Source organism: Artemia sp. Qi Xiang Cuo, chromosome 9, assembly GCF_049724085.1.
Source record: "Artemia sp. Qi Xiang Cuo chromosome 9, ASM4972408v1, whole genome shotgun sequence".
Taxonomy (NCBI): Eukaryota; Metazoa; Arthropoda; class Branchiopoda; order Anostraca; family Artemiidae; genus Artemia; species Artemia sp. Qi Xiang Cuo.
The window spans coordinates 60530586-60550352 of NC_142802.1; the positions used below are offsets into that span (position 1 = coordinate 60530586).

The 19767-nt window shown below is 35.7% G+C and overlaps 1 protein-coding gene across 2 annotated transcripts in view; it reads left to right on the top strand.

Moving 5' to 3' along the window:
* The window catches only part of LOC148948895 (orexin receptor type 2-like), a 356926-nt gene that overhangs the window by 189630 nt on the left and 147529 nt on the right, over window positions 1-19767 (top strand). For both annotated transcript variants that reach the window (XM_089094812.1, XM_089094813.1), the window contains exon 3: window positions 11539-11627. In XM_089094812.1, the coding sequence (XP_088950938.1) occupies window positions 11539-11627 (89 nt within the window). The remainder of the gene's footprint in view (window positions 1-11538; window positions 11628-19767) is intronic.

A 19767-nucleotide genomic window follows, 5' to 3' on the forward strand; every position in this document is an offset into this window, starting at 1 on the left:
AGTATTATTAATAGGTTCTCAAACATGTTTATTTCAGACACACACAAGCACATCTGATCTTGTGACCTTTAATATACAAGATATAAGTTGATTTTCATCATCGTTTCCAGAAAGTGTTCATTTTCTTTTGGACAGATTATTTCACAGGAGAGAGAGAGAGAGAGAGAGAGAGAGAGAGAGAGAGAGAGAGAGAGAGAGAGAGAGAGAGAGAGAGAGAGAGAGAGAGAGAGAGAGAGAGAGAGAGAGAGAGAGAGAGAGAGAGAGAGAGAGAGAGAGAGAGAGAGAGAGAGAGAGAGAGAGAGAGAGAGAGAGAGAGAGAGAGAGAGAGAGAGAGAGAGAGAGAGAGAGAGAGAGAGAGAGAGAGAGAGAGAGAGAGAGAGAAAGAGAGAGAGGAGACGAAGAGGGAGGGAGAGGAATTTCTTTGACTTTTCATAGGGTATCGAAGGTAGACAAAGGCATTACTTGTCTATAATTTAGTCTTTGAACTTTCTTTACAAACTTAAAATAATTTGTAAGCTATGAGATTATGCAAGTTCATGTGCCAACATACTTCATTAAGTTTTCTTTCCAAACGACAGAGATATTTCATAGTGTGCTCTTTAAATGTCACTTACTGCAAGAAATTTGTCTTCTAATGAAGAGTTCAGAGATTCTATGTATTCTACTAAGGAATGAATGGAAGCGAAAGCAGTAACTTTATCTGATCCAGCTTGTCTGACTAGCTTCAGGACTGGTCCTAGATCAGATCCTCTATTATCTGCTGAAGATGTGCAGAGATGGGGCCATGATGCAGAGGCATACCCTTTCCCATTACCCTATCCAAGTTCATGTTTTTTATATAAAATATAGTATTCTCTTACCATTAAATTGGTAACAGATTTCAAAAATCTTTTTAATGTCTTTTTTATTACCAAAAGAAAAGGATAGACCCGTTGTATTAAGTACCAGCTACAGTTATTTTATAAATTTACTGCATTTAAGCCAATTAAACGATACCTGAATTTCTAAGAAATCTGTTGCATTATTGTGACCTGCTCAACCACAAACCTATGAACCGTTTACCTGGTAGAAATCAAATCTGGATAGATACAATCTTTTCACATGGTGACGTTCATTTTTAGATATTTTCTCAGAAAAACTGGCTTATTTTCAAAACAAATACCCAAATAGTTGCCCTGGACTTTAGGTCTATCATCAGTTTTATTGCTGATAAAACCAGATTTCATTATATGTTGGATATCAGAGATATGTTGCCAAGAATTATCTTTTAATTTGGTACTTAATGTCAGAAGAAGTGCTAAAACTGATATTAAATAATATTATGTCCTGTCATGTATTTCTCTTAGGCGTTCAACTTATTAGATTTTTGTATTTGAGGTTAGTCATTTTGTCCGTTTTTAAAAAGATAGTGTGCATGATCTTGTATTTTTAATGAAATTGAATTAAATTTTTGTTTAAACATTATATTACAGAATTTCGTATGTAATTAGAATATAGCCAGTGGTGTCATTTCATTCTGAACTAAGAGGGAGGGGGGGGGGCTAAGCAACCTCTAGGGGCCCCCTTAATTGGTCGGTTCACAGTTGTTGAAGAGCAATATTTCTTCATAGTGGTTAGTAAAGGTCTGTCCCCAAATCGACTAATAATAGTAAGAAGCAATTTAAAAGGGTTTAAGGAACAGTGGCGGATCCAGAGAGGGGGGACGAGGGGTTGCGCCCCCCTAACATAGTCTAAGGTAGTATAATTTACTTAATTAACGCAAGTTTGCGTTAATTAAACTTGCTTCTAACCCAAGTTTATCGGATCAACCTCTTTTGCGCCCCCCCTAAAATAATTCTGGTTCCACCACTGTTAATGAATACACAGAGAACTTAAGTTGGAAAAAAAAATACAGTTCCATTGTAACATTGAGAACCGAGTAGGTCTCAATTTTCTAAAAATATTTATCTAGCCATATATTTTATATTCTTTAATTTTATACAATAATTTTATATGTTTAAAAATATTTCCTAACAATAGCATTGAAGTCAAACAATTTCATAAGAGCCTTTTCACTAAATATCAACATCGGATCACTGAGCCTTTTGTCGCCTACTGTTGATCTTAAATAGGTTTTAATGGCGTAGAAAAGAATCTCTCATTACTAGCCGTTGTGATAGACAGAGTAATGAAGATTTGCATAATTTTCAAAACTTTGGAATACGCTATTGACTTGCTTTCAGACAATTGCGAAATTCAAAGAAATATTTTGGCGTATTAGCTAATAAGTGTACATCTCTCACAAGATCCATTTGCGAGACCAACAGAATTGTGTCAATGTAAGCTTCTTTGTAATGCACTGCTACACTAGCTAGTCGGCTAGTATTGGTATAGTGCGGGGAGAATTCACGAAGCGACTTTTGAACTTGGAGCACAATCTGTCTGTCACAAGAAAATGACCCCTTCTGAAAGTATTTTAGTTTGTTTTTCACTTCAGCAAGATTGCTTTTTCCTAAAGTCAACATGGTTACAAAATCACATAAGCAGCAAGCTACTTGCTATGCATGCTTTGGCTTTTTCATGAAGAATAATAATTCTGAGAATTTTGCAAAAAGTCTTCAGCGAGACTGCACTCACAAGAAAATTATTTTGCTTTATGAAAAGTTTCATCAAAACCATCATCAGTTCGCATGTCTATAATTTTATCTCGCGTACCTAAAATAAGACCAGTAGCTACTAGAGAAAACTAGGTCCAACTTCTGTAGCTGCTCACACAGAGTTCATTGCTCACACAAATTTTTCCCGCTAGATTGAGAATAAATATAAATTCAAATGTCTGACGTATGGATATGAGTCCATGGGCCTGAACTGCAGATTCCCCGTTGCTAGACGTTCTGGTAATTAATAAAATGGCCAAAACACAGTTGTATCTACTCAGTACTTTGTTCACCGATCTATTCCAATGTGCCCATCTTGTAACGGATGATTTCTCCAGCTGAAGACCAGTTATGCCAAAAGCTTTCTGAACATTAACAAACAGTTGGTAGGGTGTACTACTATTCGCGATTAAACAGTATTGCTCTTGAAGAGTGGAGAAAAATAGAAGCCATTCATCTCAAGTTCTAATGGAATCACCCAACACAAGGTTGAGTCTATGGGGATGGTAGTTAATAAAAATTACATGCGGTGCAGTTGATATAATACAGGCGTGCCCACCTGAAAATTGGTCGCTTATGACACTGCCCTGGAATTTTCAAAGAAAAATTATATAAACAAAAAATTTTCACTCACTCTGATTTTTCAGCAGGAAATTCCTCTCCCTCGTCATAAATTTTCTTGAACTGACACCAATTGATTGGCCTGACTTTTTCTTTTAATGCTCAGATTGTTCTTGTATAGCTCTTATTTTTTAAATTTGTCATTTTTTCTCACTTTTTTTATAAGTTGGTTCAAGCTAAGCCCCCCTCCTGCTGATAAGGCCTTTTGTTTGTGAAGTCAAAATATTTGGTCTTTGATTGTCGGTACATTTAACTGTCTGATTAACAAAGGGTTTCCTTTTTTATATTCCCGTTTTGATACGATCTTTTGTGTGTGAGATTAAGTATTGTTCTTCAAGATCTTTATCGATTCTTTAAATTGTCTTTTTATATAATATATTTTTCTTGTCTTTCTTATCTTTCCTGAAATCTAAAAAAAATACTGGTCGGAAATTCCCACTTTGATTTTTTCCTATTCAAGAAGCTAAATTTCAAGACAATTTAAGAAACAAAATTCATGAAATAATCATTTTGAATGATTTCAAATTTAACATGTTGACTGGAAGCAAAGAAGAAAAAGCACAAGGAAGTTCCAAAAAGGATCACTGCTCCATTGTAATTATAATTTATAATTTTATTACGGATCCTGGGTCAATTACTTTATTGTAATGAAAGTTGGTCATCGTGGCCGTAACATCAATGCAATAAAAATATGTTGCGATATATGAAAAAGGAATATTAAATAAATTTGTTGGGGAACGAAGCCGAAATTTTTGTGAAGTACAGCTATATTAGAAACGGATTTGCCGGCCAACAGTGCAGTGAGTGATATTCCTGTGATTGAAATTCATCAGACTCAATTTAAACTCGAAACTCTTGACACAAATAAGTCAGTATACACAGGTGATATCCCATCCAAATTGATTGTGGAATGTGCCCAATATTTAAGTGTACCTTTAACTGCTATTTTTAACCAATGTTTTGTAGATGGTATAATTCCAGTGTGTTTTAAACGAGCTATTATATCTCCTATACCGAAAACTAAGACCCCAAAAGTTCCCTCTGACTCAAGACCAATATCAAAGCCTCCATTTTCTCTAAAATCTTTAAAAGTTTTATTTACAATTTGCTTTTTGACGATATTCATGATAAAATCAACCCAAATCAGTTTGACTTTAGGCCGAATCATAGCGCTACGCATTGCTTAATTTATATACTTGACACTATTTTCAAACATCTTGAGTTGAATAGTTCCTACGTTGAGGCTGGTTTTGCTGATATTAGCAAAGCCTTCGACCATTTTGATCATCAGACAGTTATAGATAATGCAAGGGGTTTAGGTGCAAGAGATTTTGTTTTACGTATGTTAGCTAGTTTATGTCTGGCTGTGAGCAATGTGTAGTTCTCCCTAACGGCGATTCATCAAGTTTATCCTCAATTTCCTGTGGGGCACCTCAAGGGACTAAATTAGGTCCTTTAGCATTTTTAATTGTTTTTAATAATGTTTTACCAAGTTTTGGCAACTCTTTTAAATTTACGGATGATTTGACATTACTGAACCTCTGTCCAACCTCTAATACTTTGAATGTTACACTCGACTCACTCATTAGCAATTCAAAGAGTGATCTTGACAATGTTAAACTCAACCTAAGCATACCCAAAAGTATTCATGCTATTTTCTTTTAAAAAAAATATACCCCCTATCAATAATTACCTTTGCATACCAAATTTAAATACGGTTAAACTGCTTGGTGTGCAATTGGACAATGACCTTAAATGGAACTCCCACATTTCCCACTTATTTAAATCTGGCAGTTTTCTCCTTAAATCTTTCTCCCTTCTCAAACAGTTCACCATATCAATCCAAAACCTTAAAATAATTTATTGTTCTTACATAAGACCCTGTCCAGAATATGCTTGCCCTGTCTCGCACCCTGGGTTGACCAAAGACCAATGTTCTAAAATTGAAAGTATTCAAAAACAAACATTAAAAATTATACTGGGGATGGCCTATACTACATACGATGAAGGTTTGGCAAGAACTTACTGCATTGGAATCACGACGTCACATCCTCACCATGAACTTTGGTCACAAGCGCCTTAGTTCTGACTATCATCGACGTTTTCTCCCTCCCTTTAAAGAAAATCCCCCAATCCTTCCTAATACAAGACTCATTACTCGTAGAGCTCCAAATACCCAACTGGACCTGTGTTCCCAACTGTTGACCATGAGGCACAAAGACTCTTTCGTCCCCTATTTTGTTTCCCATTTTAACAATTGATATAACGTTTGTTTTATGTTCATCCCCTAACATCTGTTTTATTGATGATTTTATATTTTATTTTATGTCTATCCCCTAACATCCGTTTTATTTTTGTAATTCCGACGTGCTTATGCTAGCTTTTGTGCTATTTTAGCCAATAAATCATATTCTATTCTATTCTATTTGTTTTAATTGAGATCACTTTTCTACGCAATTTTTTACACACTTAAAATCAAATCGACAGACATTGTCACAATTGATTTGGGCCCCTTTTAAAATCAGGGTGGGGCTATAGCCCCAGCCAGACCCCACCCTCAAATGATGCCTCTGAATATAGCATCATTGTATTTCCATTATTATAATCCAAAGAAGTGTTTGGGCTAAGAGGTAGCATGCCTAATCTGTTCAAATTTTTAAATAGAAATAAAAGGATGTCAGATTGGAGTTAAATTTAAAGCTATTTAACAATATAGCTGTTTTCCTAACAGTGTAAAAAAAATTGGCGTAGCTGGGGGGGGGGGCAAGAGAAGATAGCAGTCGCTAAGGAGAGTAGTGGTGCACAGATGAGTCCCATGAGAACATCATTTGTATAGCCATATTAGAACATAATTTGCATAACAGGATTACCTAGCAACTAGATCTGGTCATGGACCTTCCCCATTGGCATGCTGCAAGAGATATATAATTTGCTTGCTTCCATGAGAACACAATTTGCAAATAGCCATGAGTCCCTAGCAACCATCCATAGCAACCAGATCCAGTATAAGGCTGGATTTTTAATGTTATTCATATTAATGAGAAAGTAGAGTTCAGAGAGTTAACAGTTCGAGTATACATCATCAAGTTTTCATTTGATTAGACATACTAGCAAAAAATTAGTGGTTTGTTTACTCTATTAGAAGTTGATAGTGGAACTGGCAGCAGCAATCTTTTGTGTGGGACTAGCCCATTCTATTTCCTCATCTAAAGCATAATCTAAATTCATCAATGGAAGAGTATTCATTGATCACTGTAGCTCCACACCAACAGTTGCTCTATATAGATAGATAGATAGAAAGATAGATATTTATTGCAATAAAAGCCACTTTGGGCCATGGCAAAAAAAGGAAAATCACACAAAATAATAACATGATTATAACACTCATAGCAAAGTATGGTAGCCTACATAACAATAACAACGCAAAATTACAAAACATTACAAAAATATAATAAAGCACACGATACCATTAAACTAACATAAATAGATAGATGTTACATCTATCAAGGGCCATGACTACAAAAATAACAAACAAGAAAACAACTTACACACATACAACAATACTTTCCACACTCACCCCACCCCTTTTTACAAAAATCTATCTCTATGTGACATACCCAATTTTATATACTTTGCTATCATTCTTATTGTCCCATAGTTTTTTGATCCCATTACTGAAACCAACCACTCACTTGTCCCCACATTAACAAAAAATAAATCTTTCCTTAGATCCTGTAATTCGGGACAAAGGGCCATGAAGTGAAGCAGATCCTCCCCATTTTCTCCGTGCATAGGGCATGAGTAAGGACCCTCCTTTACCCTTACCCTCCCTAAATATTTCCTCCTTTCTCCAAGTGCTAGAAAATTACCCATCCCTGATATATACCACTTAATTTCTTCACTATTTAAACCCGCTTTAAAATAATTATCATATCCCCAGACCTCCTTCCATTGCCGGTAAATGCCGAGGGACACCGAGGCTGCGACTTCACACTGCCATTTCTGAGTCTCCTGATCTTCAAGCACTCCCTTTACTAGTTTTGCTACATTTCCTACTTCCAGCCCTATCCCCTTCCCTTCATTCCAAACACCTGATAACCCACAACTATTTAAGATTGATTTCACCTGGGAAGCCCATGAACATTTCCTTCTATCCTTCAACACCTCCAGATAAGCTGCATTTACTAACCTATTATTCTGTAAACCAATCACCTTTTCCCAGTATCCTATCATTCTAACCAATCTTTTTATTCTCAATGAAAACAATCCTAGATCACCCTTTAACACCAGATTATTAAATTTTCCGCTTAGCCCTAAAAGTCTCCTGAAATGTCCTAAATAAATTCTCTCTATTTTTTCCCCTTTATCAAAACCCCAAACTTCCCCACCGTAACTCAATGCTGGGCCTACCTTCGTCTCAAAAATTCTCTTCTGTAGCTTAATATCTGCCGGTCCTAGATGCCTAAGGGGACTCTTCAATAATGCCCATGAAGCCTTCTGACCCTTCCAACTCGCTATTTGCACCTGATCACTCCATTTTCCTGAACTTGTGAACTTACATCCCAAATAAATATAATCATTAACTTCCTTCATCTCTTTCCCTTTAAAATAAAACTTATTCTCTTCCCTTTCATCATTTCCAAAAACTAATATAACTGATTTTTTAATATTTAAAACTAATTTTTTTACTCTCCAGATAACTATCCAAAATCTCTTAACATCTTTTGCAAATCCGGAGCCGATTTCGCAAGCAATACTATGTCATCTGCAAATAATAAACAAAACAGCTCCAGCGACATTAATTTTAACATAGGGACATTTCTATTTCTAAAATACTCCTCAATATCATTAATAAAAAGAGAAAACAAACGCAGTGATAGAGTGCATCCCTGTTTAAGGTCTACATTACTTAAAACTGGCCTAGAATAAAAAATACTTACCTTCACTACTACTTTAACCACCTCATACAATTTCATTATAACTTCTACTAACCTAATTGGCAATCCTAATTTCACCAACACCCCTTTCAACATACTCCTTGAAACTTCATCAAATGCTCCCCTAATGTCCGAAAACGCCGTATATAGACTATTTTTCCTATGCCTCGTATATTTACTAGCTAAAACCTGTAAACAAAATATTTTGTCAATTGTACTATAGTTTTCCCTAAACCCTGCCTGACATTTAATTAATATACCTTTATAATGCAACCATTTATCCATCCTACTAGAAAGGACTCTACAAAATAACTTACTGATAGAACTTCCTAAACTTATCCCCCTGTAGTTCTTGTGCAGGTTTCTTTCTCCTTTCTTAAATAATGGGATCTTAATCGATATCTGCCAATTTTGCGGCCATAGAGGTGTACTTACAATTGTCGAAAATATCAATGCAAGCACTGGCAGTATCCATGCTCTTGACCATTTTAACAGCTCAGGTCGTACTCCGTCAATATCCGGTGCTAAGGTCCCGCTCATGCTTTTCAAGACGTGCCATATTTCCTCCTGTTCCAACCGGCTCCAGTAGTTTAGCGTCCTCTGAATTCAACTCAAAATCGGCTGTTTCTTCTAAGCTATTCATCTCCTCATCAGCTCTCTTCGTCCTCTTCGGTGTATATCTCTTTATATTTTTGTTCTAAGTATTCTGGCCAGGTATCGGCGTGAGGGACTGAATCAGTCAACTTTCTATTTTCTGTTGATTTCCTAATTAACTTCCAGAACTCCGTTGTATCATTCACGCTAAATTTCTCCCGTATTTTTTGGCTCTCTTCCTCTTCAAAACGTCTCTTCTTCAACTTAAGTAGCCTTTTATATCCCCTTCGCTTGTCCCTAAAAACCTGCAAATTATTTTCCATATCAACTGTACTACTAGCCTTAAGCAATCTAAAAGCTACTAAAACCTCCTTCTTCTTTTCCTCACAATCCTTATAAAAAAAACTCATCAAACCAGTACTTCTGCCATTTTTTCTCCTGCATGCCACCTTAGTTCCAATCTTATACAAAACCCCCGACAAAAAATCAACAGAACCTGCTATATCCCCTTCCCTTGCCATATCCTCACTCTTCTGAATAAATGAATCCAGCCCTCTATCTTCAACTAGTACCTTTTTCAACTTCTCCTCACTATCATTATCAAACCTTAAACCTTCTCTCCAATCAAGCTCATTACCCATCTTTCCCTTAGCCCCAAACTTCTTTTTCCGGCTCTCAGCCCATCCTCCCCCTCCTAATTCAACCCTAATAGGCACGTGATCCGACCCAGCAAGCGCCATCACCTCAAAATCCACACAACAAGAAAGAAGCCCCAGAATAACAACCCCATAATCTATAACACTTGGAGATCTACCCGAAAAACATGTAAAATCCCCCACTCCTTTATCCTTCCCTGTCCTCCCATTCAAAATAACCAAATTCTGCTTACCACAAAAATCCAATAATTTTTTACCCCAATTATTCTTTCTCCGATGACCGTCCTTACTCGTCCTCCTCCTAACTGACGGCTCAATCATATCAACTCCCTTAGTTTTTCCTAGTTCGAGACCCACCTCCTCCTCACGGGCTCCTTCATCCTCCCCTGTATATCCGTTAAAATCCCTAGAAAAATAAAATAATCGGACGGAAACTGTTCTGAATAACGATCCATATCATTTTCTAATATCTCCCAGGTATCCTCATCACTAAAAGTGCTAGTTTCCGGCGGTAAATACACTGAACAAAAGATAAACGAGTTACTACCTAAAGGTACTCGCACCCATACTAGATTACATGAAACACTTTTCAATCGAGACAAATTTCGCAATCTATTCGTTATCAATAATGCCACTCCTCCATAAGTTCTACCATTCTGCGATCGCTTTCTTTGTGATCCAAAATAAGATCCAATTATGTGATCCAATTATATCTTTGCTGGCGGTGGTGTTGATGTTTCTGTGCCAGAGATCTCCTAGAAAGAAGACGTTAAAATTAAATTAAGACGAGTAAAAATATTCATAAAATGCTTAGGTTTCAGTTTTGAAAGAATAATTATCTTTATCTCTTAAACGGTTTATTACAGTTAAAAAATTTTTATCTTAAGCAAGCTAAATCAGGAAACTGGTTACGTCACAATTGAAAATAATCCAGTTAAGATCATTTGGCTCTGTTAGAAAACATTTGGATTATGACTATCCAAGTGTTTGTTATGACTATATGACTTTCGCATTATCGCTCAAAATATATACGACTTTATTAATTTCGATTTTCTGTACATCCCTATACTAAGCTGCGCTTTTCAAAAGGCTTTTTGTATTATTTTCCTCAGAAGGGTGTCGTATCATCGCTTAAAATATATACGACTTTATTATTTTAGCTTTTATGCAAACCCCAATACTAAGCAATACAATTCAAAAGGCTTTACTGTATCATCTCCCTTGTAGGGCTGTAGTATCATTGCTTAAAATATATACGACTTTATTATTTTAGCTTTTATGCAAACCCCAATACTAAGCAATACAATTCAAAAGGCTTTACTGTATCATCTCCCTTGTAGGGCTGTAGTATCATTGCTTAAAATATATACGACTTTATTAATTTCGATTTTTTTTGCATATCCCTATACTAAGCAATACTTTTCAAAAGGCGTTATTGGATCATTTCCCTCATAAGGCTGGCGTATCATCGCTTAAGATATATGCGACTTTATTAATTTCGACTTTATCTTTGGGGCTTGTTCAATCTGACAATTCTGTAACTAGAAACCCACTACATTTGCTATGTCCCACAGGGGGAGTCATCTTAAGGTCCCACGTTGTATGGAATGACAGGCAAAGAAAGGTCCACAGCCCAATAAGGGACCCCAACTATCTAGAGTGTTAGGCAAGTGACCCAACTCATAAGCTAAGACAGTTGTGCTAACAAATAATTAATTAAATATTGGTTTACCATTGTCAAAGACATAGAATTCTCTTTTAAGAAGACTTCCAATCAAGGTTTTAATGAAAATTTTAAAAGTTTATAAATTAACTTCAAAAAGCGTTATTAGGAAATCAAACCACCCTTTTAGCAAAGAATGTTTACCCCTGTGTTAGCTGTCAAATTAAAATTCGAGATGTTAATCCCACAGACCGGTTGCTTTGATAGTAGATGCAACTCAGTGCTAACTTAGGTCCGTCTATTTAGTTGGTTATACAATTTTATTGAAATATTAAATATAGCATTTTCCGAGAAGCAATTACTTATCCCAAGTGTGTTTAAAAAACGCGCCTAACCCCTTTTATTCTTGAAATTTATTGTTCTTATTTTAGGCGTCTCAGTCAGTGTGAGCGTCTTCTCCATCCTCGTTATGAGTATAGACCGATTCTGGGCTATAAGCCAACCAATGAGATTTCGTCAGGTAAATACACATTTTTTGCCTATGTTACAATATCCACATTCCACACCATACCACATACCACATCCCCATTCCCAAAACTCTTGGACAACTACTTATCAATAGTTAGTTTGTCACTAAAAACGAAAAAGAATGTGTTTAACTTTACATTCTCATTTTATTGCAATAAAATGAAGAAATCCGATTAAGAATGTAAAATAGGCGAGTTATTTAAAAACTACCATTATTTTTAATACGCAACAAGACTAATAGCTGGAAATAACGACGCAATCTTTTTGAAAAACGTAGGCTAGAAATATATTTAAATAACTGGAAAAATATAGATTTGGTAAAAGTCTGATTTGGCAACCAATTTTTTTCGATAGATTGCGCACATATTACGCCCATAGATCTATGTGAAACATCCTTTTTTGTATCTTTATTTAAAAAAATAAATAGAAATCCTTACTATTATACGACACCACTGTGTTGAGAAATTAAATATCCATAAAGTAATCTGTCTTTTCCAATTAACAAAATTTGGAGGTTGGATTCCTCGTTTTCTGAGAAAGTCTGATTATGTATCTATTCGAGATGTAGACAAGACTTTTTTTTTCAGTGTTTGGTTTTGAAAATGTAGTTCCTGGTTTTAGAAGGAAACAGGAAGACAGTGACTTGGAACAATAGTGGAAGTTTGGTGCAAGTTGAGTAACAAGTTGAGTTTCACTTAATTGTACTTGAAAAATATCCCCATACAGATCAAAAGAACCTTTTAGAGGATACAAGATGTGGGTTATTTGGCTTGATTGCATTAGAATCAAGTATTCCTGGCAATTATCGCAAATAGATCGGATGGGTAGGGAAACATTTTAGACTAGTAGTCATGAACCTAAATCCTCCTTTAACTTCATACGGTTCAATCAATATAAATTTTGACTGGATTCAAAATGGGAACTACAGCGTCGAGTACTTATCTTAAATTATGTACCAAATTTAATTTACAAAATTTGACCAAATAGCTGACAAAATAACGCAAGAAATTGAGAATATTGTTGCATATTTAAAATAGAACTGTGTGAGCTGAAACTCAAAAATGGATTCCTTTCACCTGCTTTCAAAATAAAAACCCGAACCATATTTTTTTTTAATTTGACCGCAATCTATCTGAAGGTTACTTGGTACTGTGATTGTGCAACAATTTTAAGATTGATTTTTATACCGTTATTTTTGTTATTTTATTAAACAAATTCAATACAAAAAAGTTTTTTGAGCTGAAAGTAAGCCGCAGTTTCTAAACTTAAAATTAATAGAAATTATTTTGTATTTGAGTCGGCTCCCCCCTTCAAATCTTGCTCGTTAGGGTAAACTTTTATACTACTTTTAAAAAAGCTTTTTATTCTGATTAAACAACTATTATGTTTCAGGATCCGTTCTTACAGAAATAGGACAAAAATTCAAACTTTACCTTAAAGAGCAAGGGATTGAGAATTGGGCAACCCCTCTGATACATGGAATAGTTTCTGTTCGCTTTAAGTTTAGATCTTGTTCCTTAATTGCTGTAGAAAAAAAAATGTCTATTTAATTTCTGATCTTGTTTCAAATAATGCTTATAAATCCGTGTAATACCCCCCCCCCCCATAACAAATCCCTCCTGGAAAAAACTTCCGACATGGAAAATTCCTCCTACTTAAAGTCTCCCACGGAAATTCACTATATGTAACACAATGGGCAAGTTTTATAAATTGTAGCCCTTTCTCGAGTGCCACGAGAAGTCATCTCATACTCAGAAGCATAGTTACTGGACCTTTCAACTATCCTAAAAAATACCAATTCAAAATTTTGATCCGATGTGTTTGGGAGAAAAAGGGGCATACTAAGGGGCTAGTTGTCCTCTTGTCTTTTCGGTCACTTAAAAATTGCATTAGAAGTTTTAATTTGAGAAGTTGCTTATTTGAGCCCCCTTCCGATCTTCTAGGACCATTAGTTCAGTGCAATCATCCTTGGGATAAAGCCAATAAACAAATAAACACATATCCGTGATCTTACTTATGGCAAAGCATAAAAATTCCACATTTGTGTAGATTGAAACCTCAACAGTAGGGTTCTCTGACATGCTGAATCTGACGATGGAATTTTCATTAAAATCCATTAATCTTTTGGAGATATTCCGCCACTTTTTAAAAAGTTAGACAGGTTTTCTCTATGGCTCGTAGCTTTTGATAGCTAACAATAAACTTAATGAATTTTATTCCCCTTTTAGACTTTTGGTTACTATTTGGCCAGGTCGTTCCTTACTTACAGTTCGTTGCCTCAGACCGTTTGACTTAATAATAAACCGCATAGAAATGTGGAGTTTACTTGTTTAAAATAATGTGATTTAAAATTGAAATATTTTTAATGGTTCAAAATTTCACAACAAGAACCAATCAGGTTTGGGACTTTGTACTAGCTAAAATTCTTGCCAGGCTTGAACATCGGACTAATTGATGTATCTGAGCGTGGTTTTAAGAGGGTTAGACATTTGTTTTTCCATAAATTCAGTAAGCAAGCACTAAGGAAGCACTGAACCGTGTCATGGCCAGGGCCGACGAACTCTATCAAGGCCAGGAAGCTTTGAGAAATCTGTGGCCTCTATCAAGGCCATGCGCTCGTGAATGTCACTGTCTAACCTTGACTGGTGCAATGGATGTGGCCTTTACCTGAGGATGGGCTTGATGTTATTGTGAAACAGATTACATAATGGTTTAAGATGTTCGCTAAATATGTTCTGATAATTTCAGAAATATTTTACTGGTGTAGTCTTGGGACGCTATTGCGAAACAGATCATTAAGTGAATATAAAGTGAAATTTTAAATATTTTATATTATTATTATCTACCAATGCCCTTTTTATTTTCCAGGTGATTTCACTTTCTGTTACCACATTATTTTTACACAGGTAACAATTCTGACAATGAGCCATGATATCTTTTATGACATTGGTGCAGCAATATGCCTGTCTACTTTTTACCTTTCGTTGAATGCTAATACTCGAAAGATGGCAATATGATTTACCAAGAGGTAACGTGTTACCTGCGCTATGAGCAAGAATTTGACCCTCGTTGTCAACTATTACCTTTAGACACGAATTATGTTAAAACAATACCATCTCTGGGAATTTTATTCTATTATATCCACCATCAGTAATGATGAAAGTTTTCGGTATTCCAAAGAACTTTAATCCCTCACTGTCTTGTCAATGCACACTTATATTTCCAATGGTGACACCATTAGTGCTTTTTACAAAGTTAAGATATTTGTCTTTGTCATCATCGATTCTACGACAACTCTATCATGTAGAAATACTTTCTTGAAGTATTGCATTTTATCTTTGTCATCATGGCTATTATTTTGTTCAATGATGTTATCTGATGGTAAACTACCAGTGATACTATCAATATTCATTGATGTTTTGCTTTTCTTAGAATTGTCCTTAATCTCCTTGGTAATTTTATATGTCCATGCCCTTTTAATTTTGTCCTCGATTACACTGTCTATTACCATATTATTTTTACAAAGGTTACAGTTCCGACAAATAAACATGATATGATTTATGGCATTCGTGCAGCAGTATGCCTTTCTTCTTTTTACCTTCCATTGAATTCTAATACCCAAAAGATGGCGATATGATTTATCAAGAGGTAACTTGTTACCAGAAGTATAAGCAAGAATTTGGCCCTCGTCATCAAGTATTACTTTTAGCCTTGCATTATCTTTGAGCACTATCATCTCTGGAAACTTGACTCTGGCATATCCACCCTGAGCAATATTAGTTTATTTTGATAATCCAAAGAGATTCAATCTCTCACTGCCATAACAACGCTCGCATACGTTTCCAATGAAAACACCATTAGTGCTTGTTTCCTAATTCAAACATGAGTCCTTGTTAGCGTTCAATGCTAGTACAACTCTATCATGAAAACATACTTTCTTGAAAAAAATCGACTTTACTTTTTAAATAATACTTATGCGTTACCAGAAGAAGGTGTTACCACAAGTATAAGCAAGAAGTTAGCCCTTCTCGTCAACCATTACTTTTAGGCTTGCATTATCTTTGAGCCCTATCATCTCTTGGAATTTGACTCTGCCATATCCACCCTCAGCACTGTTAAAATGTTTTGATACTCCAAAGAAATTCAATCTCTCACTGCCACAACAACGCTCGTATACGTTTCAAATGATGTCACCATTAGTGCTTGTTCCGCATAACAAATATGTGTCCTTTTCAGCATCAAAGCTACGACAACTCTATCATGTAGACATACTTTCTTGAAGAATTTCATTTTCACTTTGTCCTCATTGCTATTATTTTGTTCAATGATGTTATCTGATGGTAAACTACCAGTGATACTAGTAATATTCATTGATGCTTTGCTTTTCTTAGAATTATCTTTAATTTCCTTGGCGTTTCCTTAAATCCTCGTTTTTTCACCTTTTTTTTATTTTATTATTTATTTTGTTATTTTCTCTCCTCTCTAAGTTTCATTTCCTTGGCAATTTTATCTGTCCATGCCCTTTTAATTTTGTTCTCGATTACAATTTTTATTACCATATTATTTTTACAAAGGTTACAGTTCCAACAAATAGACATGATAAGATTTGTGGTATTGGTCCAGCAGTATGCCTTTCTTCTTTTTACCTTCCGTTGAATGATAATACCCGAAAGATGGCGATATGATTTATCAACAGGTAACGTGTTACCAGAAGTATAAGCAAGAAGTTGGCCCTCGTCATCAACTATTTCTTTTAGGCTTGCATTATCTTTGAGCACTATCATCTCTGGAAATTTGACGCTGGCATATCCACCCTCAGCAATGTAAAATTTTTTTGATACTCGAAAGAAATTCAATCTCTCACTGTCACAACAACGCTCACATACGTTTCCAGTGATGTCACAATTAGTGCTTGTTTCGCAATTCAATTGTCCTTGTCAGCATTCAATGCTAGTACAACTCTATCATGAAGACATACTTTCTCGAAAAATTCATCTTTACTTTTTTAAATAAGACTTATGTGTTTATCCTTCCAGTGCACAATCAATAATGATCGAAAACATAGAATAAACGAAGAATTATCGACGACCAACCATAGAGTACCGGTAGGGTGGCCGCAAAATAAAAAACTATTTTCACTAGATGGCATTTCATTTTAAGACATAAAAAATGATTTTTGTTTTCATTCTAAGAAAAAAGAAAAAAGAAAAAAAAGGGGGGGGGGAAAGTTGGCTGGAGGGGCATGGGGGCATTTGGAGGTTGAGTCACTGACCACTAAGGGCTGTCGTATCATCGCCTAAAATTTATATAACTTTTTGTAGTATTTATAATAGTAAACCCACTATGGGTATCGTAAAATACTTCTATGTTAAATAAATATAAATAATTAAAAATAAAAGTTAAAACAAAATTATACTTCAAAAAAATGAAAAAAAAATGGGGGGGGGGGTTGTTAAAGATGGGAGGGCATTGGGGCCTTTGGAAGTTGAGTCATTGATGACAAAGAACTGTCGTATCATCGCCTAAAATGTATAGGACTTTTTGTAGTAGCTCTAATAGTATACCCACTATGAGCATCGCAAAATCCATAACCCCCTAACTACTGAATTTCTTTTCATCAAAATGTTATGTGTAAAACAGAGCACGAAACATATCTTTTATTTTGTAAGAAGTATTTGTAGGAACCCCAATAGTATAGCTTACCCCCTATGAGCGTCGTGAAATTCATTACTCCCTCACTACTTGGTTTCTAGGGATTGTTCTAGATTTCTAAGGATTCTATTCTAAAATTCTATTCTCGACGTCCTTTTAATATAAAACATTTAAAATCTTATATTCACTTAATGATCTGTTTCACAATAGCATCAAGACTACACCAGTCAAATATTTCTGAAATCATCAGAATATCTTTATCGAATATCTTAGATCATTATGAAATCTGTTTCACAATAACATCAAGCCCATCCTCAGGTAAAGGCCACATCCATTGCACCAGTCAAGGTTAGACAGTGACATTCACGAGTACCTAGCCTTGATAGAGGTCACAGATTTCTCAAAGCTACCTGGCCTTCAAAGAGGTCACAGATTCTCAAAGCTGCCTGGCCTTCATAGAGTTCGTAGGCCCTGGACTTGACACGGTTCAGTGCTTCCTATGGCCATCATAGAAATGGAACATAGATATCTACTAAGACAAGCTGTGAAGTACATGCAGTTGGATATTCTACTTTTAGAAGTAGAATATCCAGCCTCCTCCTCCTTTACCGCTTCTCCTAGTTTTTAGTTTCTTTTCTTATCCTCCTTATAACTAACTTTCTAATTTAGGAATTCAAAATTCTAACTCGTTTGAGAATCTTGAAATATTTACAAAATTCTCCGCTTTAATGACATTAGAGTCTATTGATTGAAGTCAAAAAGCCAAGGAATTGCTTAATTATCATTCGCAAGTTTGCCGTTGTGACTACTAAGTTGCTAGCAGCACATGATTATAGGAATTAGAGTTATTTTTAAAAAGTTACTACGTATATTTAGGCTTTATTTTTCCTCAGGCCTACTGGTTACTATAGTGTGCTATGGGAAAGATTTGTTGAAAAAACAAGGGATGTTTTGCGACGGGTTGCCAAAGCGAGTATTTCAGTTGATTTCCGATACTCACAAGGGAGTATTTCCTTTTTTCTCCATTTCATACCTGTTGTCGGACAGGCTCTGAGATAATAAAAAATTATCGACCCAAGTAACAGAACTTGTCCTAGAAGAAAAATACTTTGCTAAGCATAACTCATAAAAAAGGAAAATGAAAAGAAGCAGCTAATCAAATTATTTTATTTTGAATAAAACCAATAGATTTGACCTTGGAGAGGTTCCAGTCGATACAGATGTACAATACAAAATATAAGGATAGTTAATCAGAGGAACCGTATTAGCGTTGCCTTAGTAGATAGGCATGTAACTCCCATGGGACATTTTCTTCCTATTTTTCCCCTGACTAATTTGCATGGAAAGTGGGTCGTATAAACTTAAATGGGGCATCATTTAATCAAAATTGAGTTTTGGTGCTCCTATTAAAAGCTAAGAGTATCTTAGAGGACAACCATCCTCCTCTGTGTTTTGTTTTGTCCCCATGCACCTCTGATAGAAAGAAAAAATACATATACTCAGATTATCAAAATAGTGTATCAGCATTGTCACAGGAATGGCTTGAAGGATCGTCTTAAAATCTTCAGGTAGGGTTGATATGCCAAGTGGACCTAAAATTTTGACCTGGAGCAGGGAATGGAGGCAAATCAGAGACATTATATAGGCATTAAATAAGCATCTCTGTAATGTCTCTGGAACGGCTTTGGGGATTAAGCTAAACTGGGCAGGGGACAGGAACACTTGAGATTTTGTGTTGAGGTAAAGGGGATGATGACACCGAAAAATTGTATACTTCGGTCTTCCTAAACGTCTTTCACCTTAAGCTCCCGCGGAACTTAGAATATATCCAGGATGAACTAGAGAGGTAAATCAAAAGACCCATCATCTCCCAGGCTATTAAATCGCGGATTAAAGATATTTTAGAAACCGGTTGGGAAATGGCATGTTTTTTTTTGGGGGGGGGGGGACGGAGACGGAGACGATATAAATAGGAGACGATTTAGGGACTTAGTTGAAATTTTCTGGACGTGGTGGAGCGGTCAGCTGGGCCTCAAATTTTGACTTGAAGGGATGGGGTAGAAGGGAGATTGTTTTGAAAATTTCAGGGGATGTTTGGTCGGTGAATTTAGTCTACGATGAATTTAGATCTTGTGTTTTTGGGCTGGACCAGGTGGACCTACAAATTTTCTTGCTCTCTTTGGCTAAATAATTTTTATCATCAGCTTCTGAGACTTTTCTTTTACTGTAGAGTAGCAAAGTAAATCGGGAGACATTATTTGTTCTCCTGGGTGTCAAAATATCGTACCTCTAATGTAACGGGAGTGGCTTGTTGAATCAAATTGAGACTTTCGGAGAATATTGGGAGCCAGAGGACAAAAGGAACTAAAATTTTATATTTTAGGGAAGATATATGAGATCCAAAATATTTTGGGCCTAAAACAGGCAAAATTTATTTTCGAAATGCTTTTTCGTATATTTGTATCCCCGTTGGCAGTGAT